Source organism: Caretta caretta, chromosome 9, assembly GCF_965140235.1.
Source record: "Caretta caretta isolate rCarCar2 chromosome 9, rCarCar1.hap1, whole genome shotgun sequence".
Classification (NCBI taxonomy): Eukaryota; Metazoa; Chordata; order Testudines; family Cheloniidae; genus Caretta; species Caretta caretta.
Genome location: NC_134214.1, coordinates 73847677 through 73871522, shown reverse-complemented (window position 1 = coordinate 73871522; position 23846 = coordinate 73847677). Strand labels below are relative to the sequence as shown.

Here is a 23846-nt window from a genome sequence, read left to right as displayed (position 1 = left end):
TTGAGCAAATTGTTGCTCTGAGCCAAATCTCATGTCTTTCAAAAAAGTCTGAAATAGAAAACAGTAAATTACTGGGGAACATGAAAGGCCAAAGTAAGTAAAAATGACTCATCAGGACATTCTTCTAAAAACCTAGGAATCAATGCATACCTCACTCCTCTCTTTATAATATAGTTAGATGTGCTTTCCAATCCTTGTCTTCTCAAAATAAAGTGTCCATCTCTATCAAATCAATTTAAGCCTCCTTCCTTCTATTGCTGCCTTCGCAGTTTAATATTTCAACAACTGTATGTAAAGAAATTCTGCCTGATTCAATTGCAAACTAGCCCCTCACCTCTAAATCATGTTCTCTGGTTCATAAATGAGCTACTACACCAAACAGCTAATTAACATACATTCTGGATTTTAAGATGACCATGAAAATCTCCCATAACCAAGTTACTGTATTGGCCAAGACAAGCTTTCTTGCAAGTTAAACCTCCCAACCCAGGAAACATTTTGGTTGTCCTTTAATGGTTTCCCTACAATGCAAAGATCAAAATTATACTAAATATTCTGAACGCTCAATCACTAGTGCCTTATATAGTGTAGTGCAAGAATAATTTGTGCTGCATGTTGATTGCAATCTTGGCACTCTCTCTCTGTTTCCCAGAAGATGCTGAAGTGCTGCATTTCCAAGGTAGCTGAGTTACAAGTAGGCAAAAGCATGCTGGTGCTGTCTTGCTAATAGAGAAGTTTTCCATATCAATTCCCTATTCTTATTGCACATACTTCACATTCAACTGGTTAAGAATATAAACAGAACTCCATTCTAGAGGTGTGAGAGGCTTTTCTTCAAGGTATGGGATATCTTTTTTTTTTGTTCAAGCATAATTCCAGATACTGTCTCAGAAGACAGGAAGAATGATTTTGGTCTCATATCAACATGTTAAAAACAAAAGAAGCTATAATAAAGGCTGGGAAACGTTCCTTTGCTTGTAAGCATGGAACAATGTGAATTCCAGTGACCCTTCTTGTAGCACAAATCCAATTTATAGAGATAGAAATCTCACATCTGTACCTTGGCATACTGGAAGGTTCGTAACAGTGACATAAAATAGTTTAGTTTTCTCTATTAAAACATACCTGTTTAAACCAATAAAGAATTAATGCTGTTTTTATTCACTCAAATGTCTTCAGTACTTATAAAGTGTTGTACTGTTTATGCAGAATCCATTTAGAATGCAAGGATGTGACTTACAAATGTCTTTGAATCATTCACATAAATATGCATGTATGCCATTTATAACAGTAGCCTTGATGAGAACACAGTGTAGCTGGCTGCAAGAAATGCTTAAGAGGCTTACATTAAAACAGAATATAGAACGGTGGTTAGAAATCACAGAACAGGTGACACCTTATTCTGATAACCTGGTGATAAAAACTGTAGGATATGATGTATAGGCAGTAGAGTTACAACTTTACTATACAGACTGAACTATATACTTCAGATATTGTTCAGTTTTAGCAAGACAATACCCATGGTAGGTCATCTATAACAGTCAAAATTAATTTAATATAAAAAATGAAGCTGTGACTGCTTTCTAAATTGTTTCAATATTCATTTAAACAAGAAATGTTAAGATTTCAGGTTTTTATTTTTATTATAGTGGTACTTTAAATCTTTTTAAAAACGGATACGCTCACAATTTGACATAAAGCAATTAGTCTCAAGCCTCATAGACAATCTCCTTTCTCTAACTATAAATGTTGACCATTACTTGAAATAAAAGTACCCAAAATAGTGGAATACCATGGGCACAATCAAAGAGTTTGTCCAGTCTGAAGAATTCTTATAGTCCCAGGGATATTAACTAACAATGATAGATAAAAATTTTCCAGAGAGAAGTGTGTTTAAGACTATGCGGTCCCTTTAAACCTATCACTGGTGTAAAACAGAATACTGCCTGTCTGGCCATCAAGCCAGCAACTCCTTAGATCTTCTGTAAACGTGTGCCAGTGAAATTGTAGTGAGGAAATTCCACCTTTTGATGGGAAATGAAGAAAACATTTATCTCACTGTTTGTTTGAAAATAAAATATCACCTGCTTGAAGGTGGTTAGTGATTTAGAATATCAGAAGACATCACAGTGAGACAGATTAGTAAGCAGAGTATTAGAGTGGCTAAATGGTGAGAAGTCACCATCACCGCAGTCTGATTCCCATGCACAGACCTCTCAGCCCAAGTGAAGTTCTGCTGAAGTAAAGTGAGCATAACAATCCACCCACACTGATGCAGCTAGAGGATTGGGGGCCATAATGTCTAAAATACATAAATATTTGCTTAGTTAAGAAGTTGGTGAACTGTGTATTTTGTCATCCAAGATTATCAGAAATTAAGAATAAGCCATTTTGTTAAGGAAGGCCTAAAAGCCTATTGCATTCATTAAGTTACTGAATTCTCATCCGCAATTCAGAATTGGATACGTGCTCAAGACATCTGATGAAAGAAACAAATTGCAAAAAAACAGCTGACAACAGTAAGCCCCATAAACAAAATTTTACTGACACAAATCATTGTATTGAAATCAAAATCAGAATTTAGAAATTAGGCAGAGGGCTGTTACTCCTAAAGTATACAGACATGCTCCTGAGGAACTCAACCCAGAAATGGTACAATGGAACTTATTTTTCATATTCAGTGTTTATGCAAGACAAAATACGTAACTACTATCTGGTCACTTGCTCAAAAGATGTTGCAAACTCGTTTGTCTGAACTAAATGAAAAGGTCTCAAATTTAACTGAAATTGAATTTATCTGCTTCGGGTGCGGAAATCCTGGCACCTGTAAAGAAGTACACCGTTTTGCCTGTAATGGCTGCTGCCTTTTTGTCCATGCATTTAACCACCTGTCAAGGCAAATCCACAGGGTTTTCACATTTTACCACCATGTTCTTTCTCTGAGAGAAGAGGGCCCTTCAATTCAAAGCAATGGTTGTGGCAATGTATATTCAGAGAGAATACACCTCCCTATACCCCCACCACTGTGGTACTGAGAGATCATGTCCACCCTCTAGACAGCCAAATTTGGACCCTATGCTGCTAGGATGACCCTTCCAGCTGTGAGTGGCCGAAAAGCTGGAATCCTCTTATCAGAGAAGAGAAATTAAGAGTCCATTGTTGAGATTAGAAAGGAGGAAAGTGATTATTGAACACACAAAGGAAACAATGGCAAAGCATGTGTAAAAATGACCACACTCACTGCAGTCTAAACAACCCCCCACATCAGACCTTGTAACGACATTTATAGAAAACCCACTCTCAGATACCATCACAGATCAAAGCATCCTGTTGGTCCTATACTAATAATTACAATACACATAATTTTTCCTTCAAGTGCACAAGTTAGCACCTGCAAAGGGTGGGTGAGAAAGTGACTTACCAGCCATGTAAGAGGAGATTCCTCTATAATGTCATGCTTCCAAAGGCTATCTGAACTATCGGGGGAGGGAGTAATCTGGTGCTCAGTGGTGCCCATTTAAGAACATAACAGCCATACTGGGTCAGACCAAAAGGTCCATCTGGCCCAGTATCCTGTCTTCCAAGAGTGGTCAATGCCAGGTGCCCCAGAGGAAATGAACAGAACAGGTAATCACCAGATGATCCATCCCCTGTCACCCATTCCCAGCTTCTGGCAAAGAGAGGTTAGGGACACCATCCCTGCCCATCCAGGCTAACAGCCATTGATGGACCTATCCTACGGGAGCTTATCTAGTTCTTTTTTTAGTCTTGGCCTTCACAACATCCTCTGGCAAGGAGTTTCACAGACTGACTGTGCGTTGTGTGACCCCTACTTCTTGTGTTATGAGAAGGAGTAAATAACAACACTTCCTTATTTACTTTCTCCGCAACAGTCATGCTTTTATAGATCTATCCTATCCCACCGTAGTTGTCTCTTTTCTAAGCTGGAAAGTCTCAGTCTTATTAATCTTTCCTCATATGGAAGCCGCTCCAAACCCCGTATCATTTCTGTTGCCCTTTTCTGAATATTTTCCAATTCTAATTCATCTTTTTTGAGATGGGGTGACAACATCTACACACCGTATTCAAGATATGGGCGTCCCATGGATTTATATAGAAGCAATACGATATTTTCAGTCTTATCATCTATCCCTTTCTTGATGATTCCCAATATTCTGTTCTCTTTCTTTTTTAACTGCTGCTGCACATTGTGGATAGTTCCAAGAACTATCCACAATGATTCCAAGATCTTTTTTGCGTGGTAACAGCCTATTTAGGCCCCATCATTTTAGATTTATAATTGGGATTATGTTTTCCAATGTGCATTATTTTACATTTATCAACATTGAATTTCATCTGCCATTTTGTTGCCCAGTCACCCAGTTTTGAGAGATCCGTTTGTAGCTCTTTGCAGTCTGCCTGGGACTTCAGAATTTTTGAGTCTGCAAATCTTGCCACCTCACTGTTTAACCCCTTTTTCCAGATCATTTATGAATAAATTGAATCGGACTAGGCCCAGAACAGACAGCACTATTTACCACACCTGGGGGACACCACTATTTTCCTCTCTCCATTCTGAAAACTGGCCATTTATTCCTACCCTTTGTTTCCCATCTTTTAAACAGTTACCAATCCATGAGAGGACCTTCCCTCTTATCCCATGACAGTTTACTTTGCTTAAGAGCCTTTGCTCTAGTCTGACTCCCTGGCCCCTCTAGAAACACGTACTCTAGTGTCATACATATAAAGGGAAGGGTAACAACCTTTATTTATGCAGTGATATCAAATCCCTCCTGGCCAGAGGTACAGAATCACTTACCTGTAAGGGGTTAATCAATTCCATTAACCAAGTTGGCACCTGACCAGAAGGACCAATGGGAAAAAGATACTTTCAAAATCAGGGGGTGAGGGGGGCAAGGTTTTGTCTGTGCTTTCTGTGCATTCCCTCTCGAGACAGAGAGACCAAGCAAGTAATCCAGCTTCTACTGAAATAATACATCTAAAATTACAGAAATTGTAAGTAATAGCAAGGAAATGCGTTCGATTATCTTTTGTTTTAGCTTGTGAATTTTCCCTATACTAAGAGGGAGGTTTATTCCTGTTTTTTGTAACTTTGAAGTTTTGCCTAGAGGGGAATCCTCTGTGTTTTAAATCTTAATTTTAATCTGTAAAATTACCTTCCATCCTGATTTTACAGAGGTGCTTATTTTACTTTCTTCCTTTATAATAAAGTTCTGCTTTTAAGAACCTGATTGGTTTTTAGTGTCCTAAAAACCCAAGGGTCTGGTCTGTGCTCACCTTGTTTACCTATTTGGTTGGCATATTATTCTCAAGCCTCCCCAGGAAAGGGGGTGAAGGGGTTTGGGGGGATATTTTGGGGAACCAGGAACTCCAAGTGGTCATTTTCCTGAATCTTTGGCTAACTCACTTGGTGGTGGCAGCGGTACCATCCAAGGGCAAGGAAGGATTTGTGCCTTGGGGAAGTTTTTAACCTAAGTTGGTAGAAATAAACTTAGGGGGTCTTTCATGCGAGTCCCCACATCTGTACCCCAGAGTTCAGAGTGGGGAGGGAACCCTGACATAGTAAGATGATTAACCATCCTATTAGCCAGACTTTGGAGCTGAGGAAATGAGTGTCACTGTCATGGCCCCAGCAATGTTACTAGAAAAGAGGACTGCTGTGTATTGTCAGAGAAGTATGATCAACAAGTTTTTATTTTAGAATCAATGCCTCTCCTTATCTTAATTATTTTCAGGGACTGGGTGTAGTACAGAAGTTTGAGAATTTTTGAAGTAAGAACCCAGAACTGCAGTACTTGTACATTCTGTGAACAATGTAGTATCAGGACTCAGAAAACTGTCACTTGATACTGGAATCCATCCTAATCCTTGTACTTTTCCATTGATGAGGCGGGGGTGGGGACAAGCACAGACAAAAGATTCCCGTCTTGTGCCAAAGTTATGGGCGTGGGGGGGGGGGGGGGTGAAGGCGGCCAGTCACGAAAAAAACCCTGCTTACGACCTAAGATATCTGCTGGAACAAGGACTGTACCAGAGGAAAGGACTGGGCCCAGACTAGGAAGGACTCTAATCTGTGAAAGAAGCTTATTGGAACATCTTTGAGGGTGAGATATTACCTGTAATCAGTTTCTTAATGTATTAGGCTTAGACTTGCGTGTTTGGTTTTATTTTGTTTTGTGACTTACTTTGTTCTGGCTGTTATTACTTGAAATCACTTAAATCCTACTTTTCATACTTAATAAAATCACTTTTGTTTATTAATAAACCCAGAGTAAGTGATAAATAACTGTGGGAGTAAACAGCTGTGCATTTCTCTCTATCAGTATTATAGAGGGCGGACAATTTATGTATAAGCTTTCTACAGAGTCAAACAGATATATTTGGGGTTTGGATCCCATTGGGAACTGGATATTTGGGTGTTGTAGACAGGTAACCTGCTGAGCTGTTTGCAGTTAAGTCTGCAGCTTTGGAAGCGTGGACTAGACTCTGGGTCTGTGTTGCAGCAGGCTAACATGTCTAGTTCAACAAGACAGGGTTCAGGAGTCCAAAACTGGTAGGCAAAACAGGCTCAGAGGTAATTTCAGCACATCAGGTGACAGTCCCAAGGGGGTCTCTGTGACCGAACCTGTCACACTACCAACAAGTGCAATGGGATCCCTTTTAGGAAGGCAGTGTTTTAAGTGACTTAATACTGTTCTGAAAAGGTAATGTAGCACATTTACAATGTAGCAATGTATTATTGCCATGACTGCCCATCATTGATAGCCAGTCAAAAAGTTCTACTTATAGTCAGTCATCATTAAATTTATGCCATATTATTTAAGTTAACAGAATCTTAAAATTTCTGCTTTTTAAAATTAAAACAGATGAACTTTACCCCCTTCTTCTAAACAGTCACACTGAAATGGCCAGTTGAATGCTACACTGCTCTAAAAGCAATCTCTTTTCTAAAAACTGTAAGAACGAGTCGAAAATTTTCTAATCTACAAAAATACAAGCCAAACAAAAGTGATGTTATTACAAGTCTACAGAAATGTGTTAGCATAAGGTTATCAAATATTTCCACTTACTATTAAAAAAAATATAAAAAGTCCTGCTTACCTGCAGAAGCATTGTGGGATCTCTCCTTGACCATACAAAGGAAACAAAAAGGGTGTATTGCCATAGCGGCCAAGACACTGAAGAAAGTGCTTTGTTGCCTTCAGCCCATCTATGGTGCCACTGTCAGCCTCCGACACCATTGAAATAGAATGCAGAATAAAGTGCTGCAAGTTAGACGTTAATTTCTGGGTTTTCAAGTATTCTGAAAATTTACGTTCCTTGTAATCTGTTACAGAAAAAAAAAATAGAATTCAAGTAAAGGATGCAATTTAACACGGCAATTTTTCCCCATTAGAATTCCAATTAAAAATATTTAAATGTAAGAATGTTTCTTTTAAAGGTGAACACAAAAGAAAATATTACAGTTTAGTAATGACAACTTAATTTTTCAATGTGTCTAATTGGAAATGGGTAAGCCAAAGAGACAGAAGTTAAAAATTGCCTGTGAGCCTTGACTTTGAATTAAAAAAAGAATCTCAAAAAATTTACTTTTAAGAATGACAGAAATCCACTGCCTGTGAAGAGACTCCAGTAGTCTGGTAGGTTTTAGGAGAACAGAGTAGTAGTGACACATCTAAAAATGTTTTCATCTATTCAGTGAGTTAGGCCTGATCTAAATATAATTTTTGTACAATTTAGCTATTTCTATTAGGGATGCAATTTTCTACCAAAATAGTGACATCCCCTAGTGTGGACAGTTATATCAGCATAAAGGTGCCTTTATACTAGTATAGCTTACTCCCAGAAGGGAAAAGGATAAGCTCAAGTGGGATGAGGCATCTTGAAACAGGTTGCATCACTTGACTTGTAATATTTTAATTATATGGGTGTAGTTAAAGCATACAAGCTCTTAGAACAGCATCCTGAATGCTGAACACTTGGAATATACCGACTCTCCCCAGGTGTATGTAAATTCGCACTTACGGAAAAAGTTCCACAAGCCAGAAACAGGATTTTCGAGTTGCAGAAATTTTTGCGTACTGTACGGGTATACATTTCTGACTTACACAAAATTCGAGAAATGAAAGGCTTTCCAGAACAGAATGATTGCGTAAGTTGGGGGGCGTCTGTATTGTAAATGGCTGACTTATTATTCATAAAAAAACAACAACTGAGTGGAGATGGGATGTACCAGGGAATGAAGAGCAGATGATTAGGATTTCCCTTCCTTTTTTTAATATTATTGTTGATGCACTTGCAGATACATAAATCCTTAAGAAGCTCTCTGAATGCAGATATTGCATGTCTGCAACACTTCACATACTTAAAGAAAATTCAAATATTGTGTTAAATTTAATTACCATGGTTAATAAATTTTTCTTTTTCATTTAAATGGCAACTGCTGTATTTCAGCTACTCATGTCATTCTATATAATTAAGAAGTCTCTTTTCTTAGGATTATTCTGGTCATTTCAAAATTCAAGTCTATAATTCAGACATTTCCTACAGTGCAATGACAAATATTACAAAAGTATATTTTCTATCTGAACTTCAGCCACTGTTTTATTACAAATATATTTTACTACCTATGTACAGCCATGCAGCAAATCATAAAATACACTACATTTTCTTTTATTGTATTGTCTTTATAAAAAAGGTAGCTCAGCCTTTCTCCATTTTAGGTTTTCTATATAATATTACATTTTAGAGAAAAAGCTTTTGAAAAAAATTCACTGCGATGCACTCCCCATTAGAAATCTGCCCTCCCAAATGAATATAATGGTCTCAAGAGGAGCAGCTTTAAAGTTCTGAAAATTTTCAATTAGTTAAACTTAACTAAAAATATATTTAATTATTTCAAGGGTGGCTTTAAATCTGGTAACAAAGTCTGTGTAACTATCTCTGGAAGTAAAATAAATCTAATGTCATGCTAGTATATGAATCAATGAATTGCATCTAAAATTGATGTGGTGTCTCTTTTTTGGTACCTAATAAATTTTCTAAATACCACCTTATATTCTTTCTCTGAGTACCTCTATTTCTTCCACCAGCAGCAAACCTGAAATTGCCTGTAATCTATAAAGCACTTTGGCCTAATGAGTTTTTACCTTCAGGATCTCTCAGAGTTCATCACTAGTCCGTCACATACTTCCCTCTGCTAGTTTTATCATTTCATTATCTATATTGACCAATTCTCTTTTCTGACACGTGCTTGGCATCTTGCCTGCTATTATTTCAGCCACCCAATCCAACGGTCACATTCAGCCAAAGCAACTCCAAATTCACTTACAATAACTAATGTACTCAAATACATCCTTTGCTCAAAAGCAAAGCCATTTTACATTTTCTGTCATCTATTAAGGCACCTGGATTCTTCAGTCTCTGAAATCTTTGTAACGTCTTAACTTCCTCTCCTCAGTGTGTTGCCATTTTATTTTCCACGTATTTTCTAACTCAGACCCTAAATTTTAGAGGGCAGAGAATGCCTCAGGCAAACTACTCTCCCATTCCAGGATTGGAGAGCACATCACTACATCCTTTGACACCTTCAGTAGCTTCCAAATAGTCACAAAATCCAATCCAAAATAGCATTGATTTTCATAGTTTTCCTTGGGCTCGGCTCCTTTTTCTTTGACTACTGTCCACCTATTCCTGCAGCTCCTGGTTCAACTCTACTCAGATCTGGTTTTCTTTCTCCCCTCCATGCAACTCTAGAGAGTGGGGGGGGGGGGGCGGGGGGTATTACTCTATGCCTGCCCAGAGGAACTGCTTCCAAGTATAGAATTAAAACACCTTTTTTAAAGGTATAAGACGGACTCATTGTACATGAGTACTCATTGTACATGTACATGGTTTACAGCAACATCTGTTAAGGGTATCAAAAATAAGATGTATTCATTATCCAAAAGAGAAAAAAACATGTATATCATATCAAGTTAGCAAATACTTCAGTAAAAAATAGTTACTTTATAACAACATTTTGCAAACCAGCAGCAATATACTATGGAAACAAGGGGGGGGGGGTGTGAAATTGAGAAAAATAAAGGAGTGGGAGTTTGAGAAGCAGAATTTAATATCGAAGTGAAAAGGTCAGGAAACGGTCAAAACATACTTTGAAACTGAATCGATAAAAGTAAATAGGGTGAAAACAGAGGAGCACTATTAAAACTACAGGTAACTGAATGAACACATGGCTGTGCAACATTTCAGTGAAATGCACTACCTTGGTATTCCTCGGGATGTTGTTCATAGTCCAAACAAAATGTCAAAAATTTCATTAGCATTCTCTTTTCCACCATAGTGAGCTGTTTGCTATTGAAGACATCCGCTCTGGAACAAGGTACCTGGAAAATAATATTTAGTAGTTTTTCAAAGGGAAGAAAGGAAAAAGATTTGTTATACTGATTACCTGCTGAGCATTTTAATATTCATCTATTCCCAGTAGCCAGAATATCCTGATACTTTTTGTTTTTCTTTATTTTCCATCAGCTTCAACAGCATCTTTGCTGACTGCAGAAATAGTTAAATATGAACAACTTTTATTAACTTTGCCAAATAACTCCTGTTGCCATTGGCCTAATAATGGCATTTCCTTCCTAACCAGGAGCAAATGACAGATCAAGTCTACCTCTGTCGTCTGAAAACTACAAAATTAGCTTTTTTTTTTAGATTTAAAAAATTGCTTAAAAATTGCTGAGTCAACAGTAGTTTGACATGACCTTAAGGTCTAAGGCAGTAGTCTACTTAGTTCCACATGCTTCTTTCAGCAGAACAATATCCTAACATTTAATTTATGAAGTGAGACAGTAGAATTACCTGCTTATCATGTCAGAGAGCAAATAGAGACATTTTCCAGGAAAAATACTAACAAACAACTGCAAAACGTCTCATGAATATCAATTTCAACTCATTTATATTTCAGAATCAATTCAACTTATATAGTGCATTCTTCTACAGTACCTGTTCCACTCTTCCTTCTTGAAATGCAAGAATCCTGGTGACATTTTTGAACTCCGCATATCGGCTAACATTAGACTTAGTTAGGAGGTCAATTAACAGTCCCTGGGAATAGAGTAGCTGTAGAAATCAAGAAAATAAAATAATTGAGGATAAAGAAAAACCAAGCACTTACATCAAAATGAAACAGTTACCTCAGTTGTATCTGATTTATAGGCTCTTTCCTATAATTGCTTATAAATAAGTACTGTGAAATAGGAGGATATGAAGAAATACAAAGATTCCAGAATAAGATAACATTTGGTTAGTGAGAGGGATGAGACACACAAAATAGCTGAAGGATGGCAGCCCATAAGAAAATATGTTCCTACCCATCAGTGATATGGTTTTATTGGTTTGGCAAAATCAGCATATTAGGTTCAGTGTATGGGGAAGAGGTGAAGCTCTCATCTGTACTACACAGGGACTGCTGGCTATCAGATAACACTGCTGTATGATTTCAATAAAAGTTCTGTACATTCCTTTGTATTTTGTTTGCCTTTCTACATCCTCAGAATGGCTACAGAAAGTCTTCTGCTCTAGTCACTTGAGATTTGAAAGATATACGAGGCTCTGTCCAAGACCACCTCTTTTTCTCCCTTTATAGCCTCTCCCTGGGAGATCTTATCCACTTATAGAGTTATCTGTATACTGGTTAACAAAACAACCCTTTTTCTGGCTCCAAGTCCATCTTCTTCTGTCCAGCCCTACATTTCAGGCTCACCTTTCTAATATCTAATGAATGGCCAGTGAGCAGCGCAAAAATCAACATGGTCAAACATGAGCACCTGTTTTTTCTCCCTTTAAGCTCTCCCTTCTCTCCTACTACCATGACCAAAAACGTGCTCCACAGCACTCAGACCTGTAACTTGGGTGTCATCTTTAATTTAACACTCTCTCTCAACCCACACACCAAGACATTTTTTATATGTCTGTATAGCACCTAGCACAATGGGCCCACTTTCTATTAGGACCTCTACTAACACAATACAAATAATTAGCAATTTAGTACTGCATTGCTTCTTTCTGTAGAAGAGGCTATGCTCTCATTTGATGCTGACCACACATTTGTCCTGATTTACTTGTATTTTCAAGCTGTTAAAATATCGTAAAAACCTGATGCCTAAATTAAAGTTACATTTCTGTAGGTGTAAATTGTAAAATGATAAAAAAGTTTGTTTCTTTCCTTTTCCTCCTCTTCTGAAGATGGACAGCCACAGTTATCTTGCTTTATGTAGGTATTATTTTCCCCTTATATCAGGAATTATCAAAGAGCCATGAGAATTTTTTCAGTCTTAATCCTGTTGGTGATATTAAGTCAGGAGTCAGTTAGTATAAGGGTGAATTTTCGTTTATATGTAGGACATATAGACCCATAGTAATGCAGACATTAAACTTGTTTAAAAATGGCAAATTAAAGTTATGTTAACAGGATTTACAAGTAGCTTTTGAGGCAGCTTCGAGCTTTGATAGAACAAAATAACCTTTCACACAATTCCCCAGAAAGGACAGATCTGTAATTTTTTTATTGTGGTCATGAGATCTCATAGGTCTTGAGAAAGTGTAATCATGAAATATGTGAATGGATAATGAACAACTTTTCTAAGTCAAAGTTATGACCAGGAAAGTGGCCAGGCCTTAATCGTCAAAAAAGCCATACAGGAGCCCTGACTGTTCACCAGAATTACCTCAATTCCCCTTACCTGGGTCAAGTCATCTTCTTTTGTTATTCCCCTGTTATTGGTTGCTTGGGAAAAATATACAGATTTGTGGACGTGACAAAGAAGCAGTATCGTAGAAAGGAGGGCCGCAAGATGGACCAAGGTCAGAATGACCTCACTTGACCAGGATTAGATAATGCAATTGGGGTTTGAAATATCTGATACACAGAGGTCTTGTGGGATGATACCAGCCTGAATTTCACCCTTAAAAGACTAACTAAACAAGGAAGAAGTGTGCTTTCCAAGGTCACCATAATGATAACCAGATGGCTTATTTCCCTTCTTTCCCTCAAAAAAAAAAAAAAAAAAAAACAGACAGACAATATCATAGACCAGCCAGTTGACCAGAGGAGGATGCCCACAAGCATGATTGTACCTGAGTGAAAAGACAGGTCCCCAAAACTGCAGTTCCTAACTGACCCTGAAGCTCCACAAAGCAAGTGAGCTGAAGAGAAGACCCCTTTCTCCCCCTGCCCTCCAAGTAACTTATCTTTTTGTTTCCTTAACTGGATACACTAATACCTATGCAGGAATGCCTGCCAGGAAAGACCTGTCAACTGTTTTTTGGGGGGAATGGGGTGGAGAATGTATGTGTGGCCAGTAAGAGTATGTCTACACAGCATAGTTATCCTCAGACTGTTTTAAGCCCAAGCCCCCTATCATCCACACACAAATCAATCTGACTCAGGCCAAAAAGCCTTTAAGACTCGGGCCTGCAGCCCCAATGCAACTCGGGTCCAAGCGCTGTCATTTTGCAGTGTCAACGAAGTTTAAGCAGCAGACCCGAGACAGACTTTCTGTATAGTGCTCTATGAACATGTTTGCATGGTTACGAGACCTGGGTCCAGCAACTCTAAACCTAGGTTTACAATGCAGTGTAGATGCCCAAGTGTAGGCTTGGCAACAGAGTCCACAAATATGGGCCCTATAGACTCAGTTTACAATACAGAACAGCATGAACATTGTCAAGGTTCCTCCCCCACTCTGAACTCTAGGGTACAGATTTGGGGACCTGCATGAAAAACCTCCTAAGCTTATCTTTACCAGCTTAAGTCAAAACTTCCCCAAGGTACAAAATATTCCACCCGTCGTCCTTGGATTGGCCGCTACCACCACCAAACTAATACGGTTACTGGGGAAGAGCTGTTTGGATGCGTCTTTCCCCCCAAAATACTTCCCAAAACCTTGCATCCCACTTCCTGGACAAGGTTTGGTTAAAAGCCTCATCAATTTGCCTAGGTGACTACAGACCCAGACCCTTGGATCTTAAGAACAATGAACAATCCTCTCAACGCTTGCACCCCCCCTTTCCTGGGAAATGTTGGATAAAAAGCCTCACCAATTTGCATAGGTGACCACAGACCCAAACCCTTGGATCTGAGAACAATGAAAAAGCATTCAGTTTTCTTACAAGAAGACTTTTAATAAAAATAGAAGTAAATAGAAATAAAGAAATCCCCCCTGTAAAATCAGGATGGTAGATATCTTACAGGGTAATTAGATTCAAAAACATAGAGAACCCCTCTAGGCAAAACCTTAAGTTACAAAAAAGATACACAGACAGAAATAGTTATTCTATTCAGCACAATTCTTTTCTCAGCCATTTAAAGAAATCATAATCTAACACATACCTAGCTAGATTACTTACTAAAAGTTCTAAGACTCCATTCCTGGTCTATCCCCGGCAAAGACAGAATATAGACAGACCCACAGACCCTTTGTTTCTCTCCCTCCTCCCAGCTTTTGAAAGTATCTTGTCTCCTCATTGGTCATTTTGGTCAGGTGCCAGCAAGGTTACCTTTAGCTTCTTAACCCTTTACAGGTGAGAGGAGCTTTCCCCTGGCCAGGAGGGATTTCTAAGGGGTTTACCCTTCCCTTCATATTTATGAGAAACATATAATCCTATAGTACAACCTAGGCTGAAAGCAAATCTTCTCACATCTCAGGCAACCTCTAGTAATTTGTGGTAAGATTCCAACCTTAGCCTCTATTGTATCCCCAAGAGAAAGTAAGCTGCTAAATAAACTGCATAGAGATTGAACGATTTACTTAGCTTATCCTTGGTGTTATCTTAATTTTGTGATTTTATTACTGATTATGCACATGCAATGATTTGACCAATTATTGTTCTCAAATTGTTTTCTTTTAAATTAAAGAATTTTAATTTGTATTATGGTTAACTCCTTGATTTGACTAATTTGATTTACATTGTACTATTAATCTGTTTCTCATATTATTTACTGCTTTAGGGAAGTATTATAAATCAGTTAACTTTACAGTTCCTTATGTTCTTGAATAAAAGTAAAAAAAATATGAAATTGGTTTTCTCTGATCAAATGTTGATTAGGTAAATACAACCTTAAAGGAATTTTTAAGTAAACATTATTAAAACATTTGACTCAGGTTCTGAAAAGCCTATTATTACTACATCGAGAATGTGCATTCTCTGTATCATGCTTCCCTAAAACTTTATTTAACAATCTATTTCCAAACATAATTTGGCTTTTCTTCCTTTTCTTCAGTAAACAATTGTTATTTGTGTCTCTCTCCTCTATGAGTTAAATATCATTACGTCATATTCCCTAAAATGCATGTCCCCTCTAATTAAAAAATTCCTGGAAGTTTTTCAAAAGCTTAGTTCCTGCTTTTATTGCATTCAACTGGTGAATGAAACTAGCCATATTTAGCCATAAAACCTTATAATCCGCTTTGTTTTACTCTTTGTATAACCTAGAAATTTATTGCACACTGTTGGGAGGACATGAACGTAACCACTAGTACAAGATGGATTACTGAATTTAAAAGTAATGCCTCACTGGAGAAAATTACATATATAGTGCTATCATTCTAAAAGTTGTCTGTCCCTGAGTGCAGAAATTTGTCAAGTTCCACAGGAGATGCAAAATCCTGGCTGCCATCTCAGATTTCAAGTTCTGAAGAGCCACGCCTCTGAAGTGAGTTTTAATGATTCCTTTTCAAGACAAAGGTCTACTGGAACACTACCTAGGGCAGCATGGATCAGTCTTAAAAAGTCTCAATTCCAGACGTGAACAGCTGTGATTTACTGTAGCCTTTTGTTGCTATTACCCCTTATGTCTCCCTCTGCCAGACCATTTCTTCTACCTTTGTTCTGCCCCTTCCATTCTACTTTCATTTGTCCTACACTGTATCCTAGCTTTAGATCATTATTGAGGAGTTATCTGTTCAGGTGTTTCTCCCTTGCCTGTGTACGTCCCCCTAGAGATCCAATTGAGACAGTTGGGTGCTCTGGTGTGCCCACTGCCCGTCAACTAAGAGCTCTGGAATTTTGTGGAATTAGCATTATCTGCAATATAATTGCCAATATTGGTCTAGGCATTGGGATATGTGACATAAAATGTGCTCTATAACACAATATTCTCTATTTTAGCTAATGTAAATTGTTAATCATAGAACCTTAAATATCATTGTGACAGCACATAATTGGAAAATCTGTATTTGAAGTGCTGAGAATCTAGCAAAAATGTTTTTTTTGTAATTTTAACTCTAAGCTTTTAATATGTTATTGAAGAAATTGCTTATTTTCCAGCTCCCGATAATAAAGTTCAGTTTCTGAATTTGAAAACATCTGTTACACACGCTATGGATGTGATCCAAAGCTCACTGAAGTCAACATAGAAGCAGACATTTTTCCATAGCTTTTGGGACAAAGCTCCAACCTTGTCTCAGTGGGTCCCGTGCTTCCTAGAGGATTTTGCTAGCCTCAGAGGCCCACTGTGACCCTCCACATAGGCCTTCTCTCTCTAGAGGCAAGGGTCACAGCCTACTGAGCCATTTTCATTATAAGCCAGCAAGGGAGGTGAGGAGAACCTATCCTCCCTCGCACAGTCTCTGTTGTCTCCCATTCTCAGTGATTAGTCAGGGAGAGGAGCGGGGGGAGCCCGGGCCGCCCTCTACTCTGGGCTCCAGCCTACGAACCCTGATAGTAGCAGCTCTTGGTAGATGAATTTTTGGAAACAGGATGAGTATGATTCCCTGGGCCACTTCCCCACAGCAGCCCCTACTTCCTCAATATCTACGTCACCCTTACCTCAGGGCCTCATTTCTTGTACCTGATAGGGTTTGTACTGCTCCGTGTCTCCAGCGGCGTGGCTTCCTCTTACAGCTCCTGACAAACGCCCTCCACCTGACTAAGTGGGAGGCTTTTAACTAGTTTCAGCCAGCCCCTGATTGGCTTCAGGTGTCCCAATCAACCTAGCTGTCTCCACTGCTTTCTGGAAGGATCTTAATTGGCCCCAGGTGTCTTGATTAACCTGGAGCAACTGCCATTTGGTTACCATGGTAACAGGAATATGTTTAGCCTGGGGCTAACGTACCTGTTTCTCACTACTTTCCTGTAGCCATCTGGCCTTGCCCCCCTCACACTTTATGTATACTGTACATATACTGTGAAGTAGCCAAAGAGCAAAGAACCTGGTTTTGAGAAGTAACTCTGTGCTCTAATTAAAAACAGCACAAGAGTAGGAATTCAGAACAACGAACACACACACACAGCTTCAATCAGCTTAATTGTTATATTAAGGACTAATTGCCTCTGATATTTTTCAATAGGCAAGTTATTACAATCCACTGTGTCAATGACACGGAAACTAAAAATTCTCTAATAAATACTTAGAATCATAGAATATAAGGGTTGGAAGGGACCCCAGAAGGTCATCTAGTCCAACCCCCTGCTCGAAGCAGGACCAATTCCCAGTTAAATCATCCCAGCCAGGGCTTTGTCAAGCCTGACCTTAAAAACCTCTAAGGAAGGAGATTCTACCACCTCCCTAGGTAACGCATTCCAGTGTTTCACCACCCTCTTAGTGAAAAAGTTTTTCCTAATATCCAATCTAAACCTCCCCCACTGCAGCTTGAGACCATTACTCCTCGTTCTGTCATCTGCTACCATTGAGAACAGTCTAGAGCCATCCTCTTTGGAACCCCCTTTCAGGTAGTTGAAAGCAGCTATCAAATCCCCCCTCATTCTTCTCTTCTGCAGGCTAAACAATCCCAGCTCCCTCAGCCTCTCCTCATAACTCATGTGTTCCAGACCCCTAATCATTTTTGTTGCCCTTCGCTGGACTCTCTCCAATTTATCCACATCCTTCTTGAAGCGTGGGGCCCAAAACTGGACACAGTACTCCAGATGAGGCCTCACCAATGTCGAATAGAGGGGGATGATCACGTCCCTCGATCTGCTCGCTATGCCCCTACTTATACATCCCAAAATGCCATTGGCCTTCTTGGCAACAAGGGCACACTGCTGACTCATATCCAGCTTCTCGTCCACTGTCACCCCTAGGTCCTTTTCCGCAGAACTGCTGCCTAGCCATTCGGTCCCTAGTCTGTAGCTGTGCATTGGGTTCTTCCGTCCTAAGTGCAGGACCCTGCACTTATCCTTATTGAACCTCATCAGATTTCTTTTGGCCCAATCCTCCAATTTGTCTAGGTCCTTCTGTATCCTATCCCTCCCCTCCAGCGTATCTACCACTCCTCCCAGTTTAGTTAATGAAGAACCATGACTGCTTCAAAGGAGCAATTTCTTGGGTTCAGGAAAGTGTGCTTAAAAGAACTCCCTAAATAGATATATGGTTGATATGAAAAATACTCTGCATCTTGAAAAAAATCTGAAGTTTTCATTTAGATGAACTTCTGTTGCTAAATATAGTTTTGTTCCATTTTATCTTAAATATTGCAGTCAGAAAAGAGTTTTAGACCTCTGAATGAAGCTCTCAATTGCAGGGAAATATGCTATTACAGCTGTACTTCTGAGCTGATATTTTTTGGTTTCTTTAGTTTAAAACACCCAGGCCTTCAAGACCACACATTGTGTTGTGATGCTGAACAGACATTTTAAAAAAGTATAACATGCACACCACTTTAGAGCACAATTTTTTTTCCCCAGTCAGGTAATGACCGCCTTGTTAAACCCTTAAACGTCCACAAGGTATTTTCAATTTTTTTTAATGAAGTAAATTTTTTTTTTATGAAGAAAGTCAACTAGTTCCTACCTTGGAAATTAAATCAATATTAAATCTCCTGCCTTCTTTAACAATTTGCGTGTAAGTAATTTTCTTTGGTTTCAAGGCAGCAGCTTCTGCAGTTGATACATTTTCTGTTTTTCCTGTTTCCAAAGCAGATTGGTCAGAAGCTGCATCACAGAGGTTCTCTCTCTCAGAGGTCATTTCTGCATCCTTCCTTTCTGTCATACTCTCCGGATCATTGCACGTAACACTTTCTGGAGATATTTCACAGTTCTCGGTCCCTAATGACTGGCTTTGCACCGGCAGGCTCTCTTTTTCAGACTCCTGAGCAGCCTCACGAGTATCAGAAGCTTCAAAGGCTGGCAGCTTTGGCAATGCACCAGCTTCTTTAACGTCTTCAGCTAAATCCTGACTGATTAAAAAGAGAGTCTTTAAAATAGCCTTAAAACTGAACTTATTTCAAGCAACATTATGAGTTACTACAAAGAATGGAAAATATCTGCAGCCCTTTCATGAAAGGTGTTAGATTCATCTGCCTGGTCCAAATCAGGTGTCTTATTTGGATCAGCTGAACTACTCTGGTTCTCTGACTATAAAGCTATTACTCATGTGGGTTACTTTAATATATAAAATAGTAGACTTGCAAACTCCATATCTGTATTTTTATTTTCCATTAAAAAAACATGAGACCAGGCAAATTAACAGAACAAGTAACTCTTAAAACTCAACATGATAAACAATGCAGCAGATGTTAGTTGCCAAAATAGAACAACAAGGAGTGTGATATTAAAAATAAACAGATACTAAAAGGTCATTTGAAATGGTTTTTATATGGATACAAAAACCTGTTGGAAAGCCTAAATCATTAAGTCACTGAAGATATTTGAAAAGCAAGTAATTTAAGACAAAGGGACTACTCAGAATAAGGAATACTTGATTTGAATAAGAATATTATGACTATGAGTCTATCAATTGTTCAAGAGAAATACAAAATTGTGAACTGAAGTTTTGGCACATAAGAGCTTTCAATATATTTTTTGGTCTTAATCCTGCAATCTGATTTACGTAAACCAGCCCTTATTCCAGTGTGGAGTCTCACTGAAGACCCATGTGGTTCAGATTTCAGTATTCAGGGCTTATGTACGTACAATTCAGTCACTTTGTAAATACATTTATAAATGAGACTTTAATATACAGGATTAATGAATAAATAGTTAATCAATTGTCAGATTCTTATGGAATCCAATAAATTGCTTATAATTGTGATTTATAATAATCTATTACCATTTTTGATGTGCTTATAACCATCTATAATACACACTACTTGTGTATGTTACACATTTATAACATCTATTAATAATTTATTAACCCTTTAATAACCACATGAGACCCATATAACCATGTAATTTTCAGGATATGTGTATTCTGTAAACCTATAGGGCCCCAAGGAAAAGTTCTACTCTTGCTTCATGCATACCTTGGGCCCCTGTACTTCCTGCAAAATGTGGCTCATCCCCACCTCCACAAGAGTTTTCTCCCTGTTAGCACGTGCTTTGATCTTCTGAAGGGCCACCACCCATCCAAGCAAGCATAGAGCCTCATTCTCCCAGCCTCCCTGCTTTCAGCTGTTGGCTACTGCTAATGTTAGATTTAACCCACCATGACCCTGGCTCCTACTGCAAGCTCATTCTGCTCACTACTACTTTATGGGTTGAGGATAAGGTGGGACCTAGAAACAGAACAGGAGAGACTCACTAAGAACACCAGTGACCAGCAACAAGAAGGTTCCTGGCAGAGCAGAAGCATGATTAAGTAGGACTCACTGCAAGCAGACTCCCAACCTGCTCCCTGCCTCCCAGCAGCCATAGATTCTTCCTCCTCAACATCTCCTTAACAAAACCCTGGAAATTAGCCACTTAGGTGATATGAACATGGGAAATGGCCAGTCTCCTCAAGTATCAAAAACTTTTTTTTTAAAGCAGTATAGTTCACTTGTTAACCAAATACAAACATACACCCAGAATGCCATTAAACGTAGGTTGTATCGAATCATCAGGAAATAAGCTTAAGTAAAATATTATAATGAAGGCATGTCTTTGTGCAGTTCTGATTAATCTGTAATATGCCTACACTAAAGGCTACCTGGTCAGAGAAGGGAGGTCACCCTAAGTAGCAAGTATTTTGCTCAGTCCTCCTCATTTTCATAATGAAAAAATTCTTTAAAATTCCCCTTATAAAGCAGAACTCCACATTTAATCTCATCTGTCTTTTTCATCTTGGACTTCAATGAAGTCTACCTCAGCAACTAGTACTTTTGAACTTGAAATTTTAGTTTATGCTACCAACTGAGATGAATCAAATCAATGTCATTATAAGTGAAAGCAATTCAGCAACAATTTTGCATTATCTTTTTATCTTTCTACCACAAGCCATTAAGGCACTGAATAAACATTTTAAGCTCAGCTGAAAACTAATGAACTGTGATTTTAAAGGTGATCTGCAAGGGTACAGTTTATAATTCCAGTGGCTATCAGTACATATAAAATTCTCCTAACAACAGTGTTACCAAAATGCAACCCTTTCCTCAGAGGCAGGGGCACTTTGTCAGAGTCATCATTGGAAGAAAACCCTAGATGCCTTTAAGGATTGCAATACCCCACCCTACAGGCTTGATGAGGGTTCTGTGTCTGATTGGTTGTACAGAAGTGCAGCATAAACCTACTGGCTCCTGCATACGTAAGGGGATGGATAATAAGCCCTTCCCCAAACCAGGGGTGCCATTCTGGATTGGGAAGAAAAGGCTACTACAAGGAAGCAGCAGGCAGAGGAGTTGGCATGGTTACATGTGGTTGCATCTCTCCTGACTCCCCACCTCTGGGTTTGGGAGTGCCCAGGAACCTCATAGAGACCCCAGTGACCCAAGCCATAAGGACTGACTCACAATCATCCCCAGCATAGCAGCAAAGGCGAGCACATTAGCAGTGGGGTTACCAACTTTCTACTCGCACAAAACCGAATACCCTTGCCCCATTCCTTGCCCTGCCTCTTCTGCGAGGCCCATGCCCTGCCCCTTGTCTGAGGCCCCACCCACTCCATCCCTCCCTCCCTCCCTCTATGGTTCACTCTCCCCACCCTCACGGGCTGGCTCAGAGGGCTGGGGTGCAGGAGGGGGTGAGGGCTCCGACTGGGGATGACTGATTTAGGGGTGCAGAGGATGCTGTGGGATGGTATTGAGGGATTCATAGGGTGGGGGGAGGGGAATAAGGGCCGGGATTCGGGAGGAGGTAAGGCTCTGGGCAGTGCTTACTTGAAGCAGCTCCCGGAAGGAGCTGGCATGTCCCCCCTCAGGCTCCTACATGGAGGCACAGCCAGGTGGCTCTGCACGCTGCCCCATCTACAGGCACCGCCCCCGCAGCTCCCATTGGCAACGGTTCCCAGCCAATGGGAGCTGCGGGGGCAGCACTTGGGGTGGGGGCAGCATGCAGAGCCCACTGGCTGCTACTATATGTAGGAAGTGGGGAGGGGCGGGGGGCATGATGGCTGCTTCCCGGAAGCCATGCAGCACAGAGGTGCTGCCAACCAGACAGTTAACGGCCCGGTCAGCAGTGCTGACCGGAGCCTCCGGGATCCTTTTTCAACCACATGTTCCAGTCGCAAACCGGACACCTGGTCACCCTAGTTGGCAGGGGAAGGGGAGGTAGCCCCTTACACACAGCAGGAACCAGAACTTTTCCCTTGTGGAAGCGACATGGACCTAGTTTGCCACAAGCATAAGGAGAGGAAGATGGGAGCATCTGTGAGTGTTCACTTATTTACTTATGCTTTATTTTCAGACCCTCCTAGTGCCATCCCTGCTGTAACTGGCCAGATGATACTGAAAAGGGATATGCCAGCAAGCACCGTGCGGAGATCTTTATCTGTTTAACCCTGATCTTTAACCCTGTTGAAGCCAGTCCACAGGCAGTTGAGTAAATTGGCATTTCAGTATAGAGTATATTATTAAATTTTTATTACTATTCATTTATATTCTAAATGGAGTTTGCTTCAGATGGGATAGAGGCTGTGGAACCTGAAAGAAAAAAAGTTTAAGGATAATATGCTGAATATTACAGTTAAAATTACTACAATTTAGTACTTTGCTTTTGTTGGTCCCGTGTAGATTTTTTCCAAGTATAGTACACCCACTTCTCCCACCCAAAGTAGAGTTGGCTAAGTGACACTGCAGAACCTTGTGGTATATTATTATATACACCTTTGAATAACTCATGCTAAAAATCTGAGCAGATTTCAAGCTGTCATTTTTATTTAAAATTGCTACACAAACATTCACCCTCCTCCCGCCCCAGGCCATCATGGAAATTTTCCCCAAAGTTACACAATGGAGCATGATAGCGAATATTCAGTCCTGGACCCATAGACAGGTTTATGGTTCCATAAACATAGGAACAGTCAGTTCTAGAACGAGGTTCTGGAAAGATGGGAATACCTCTCCCTCTGAAATAATAATTGAGGCTTCATGACAATTTTATAGATTATGTAATTTTAGAAATTTCTGATTTACTTTTCTGTCTGATATCTATACAGTTGGTATGGTATTAAGGTGCCTTATGGTATTAAATCACGTGACTTTGGTAAAAACAACAGCTAATCACATTGGAAACTCCCCAAAATTTGTAAAAGTTTTTCTAGTAAATGGGGCATAATAAACACCAGTATGGTTTGGTAGAAAGGCACTCATTCTGGTCCATTTGTAAAAGTCACATATGACTCTAGTGCACACGAGCAATGCAGCTATTCTCAACCTATGACAATAAAACTTTTATACCATAGCATTACATATTCAGAATCCATCATAAACCTACAATTTACATAAATATTTATACATACACTTATACTGGAACAGTCCAATGAAAAATAATTCACACATACGTGTTCACACAAAAAAGCTGAAATGATCACGGTTTTGCTGTGTTATTTTTATTTTGATTTATATTAACTTTTTATAAATTAATGTTCTCTATATAGTGTTAATGTCTATCTACAATATCTTAAATGATACAGT

At 39.3% G+C, this 23846-nt stretch overlaps 1 protein-coding gene across 4 annotated transcripts in view; it reads right to left on the bottom strand.

The window, feature by feature from the left end:
• CHM (CHM Rab escort protein) overlaps window positions 1-23846 on the bottom strand; it is a 143133-nt gene that overhangs the window by 69226 nt on the left and 50061 nt on the right. For 2 of the 4 annotated variants that reach the window (XM_048863807.2, XM_048863808.2), the window contains exons 5-8: window positions 18812-19196; window positions 11023-11139; window positions 10286-10406; window positions 7123-7348 (exon numbers count right to left, since the gene is read on the bottom strand). In XM_048863807.2, coding sequence (XP_048719764.1) covers window positions 7123-7348; window positions 10286-10406; window positions 11023-11139; window positions 18812-19196 — 849 coding nt within the window. Of the gene's footprint in view, window positions 1-7122; window positions 7349-10285; window positions 10407-11022; window positions 11140-18811; window positions 19197-22754; window positions 22854-23846 lie in introns of those variants that run through there. The other 2 variants (XR_007358399.1, XM_048863809.2) reach the window with 2 other exon arrangements.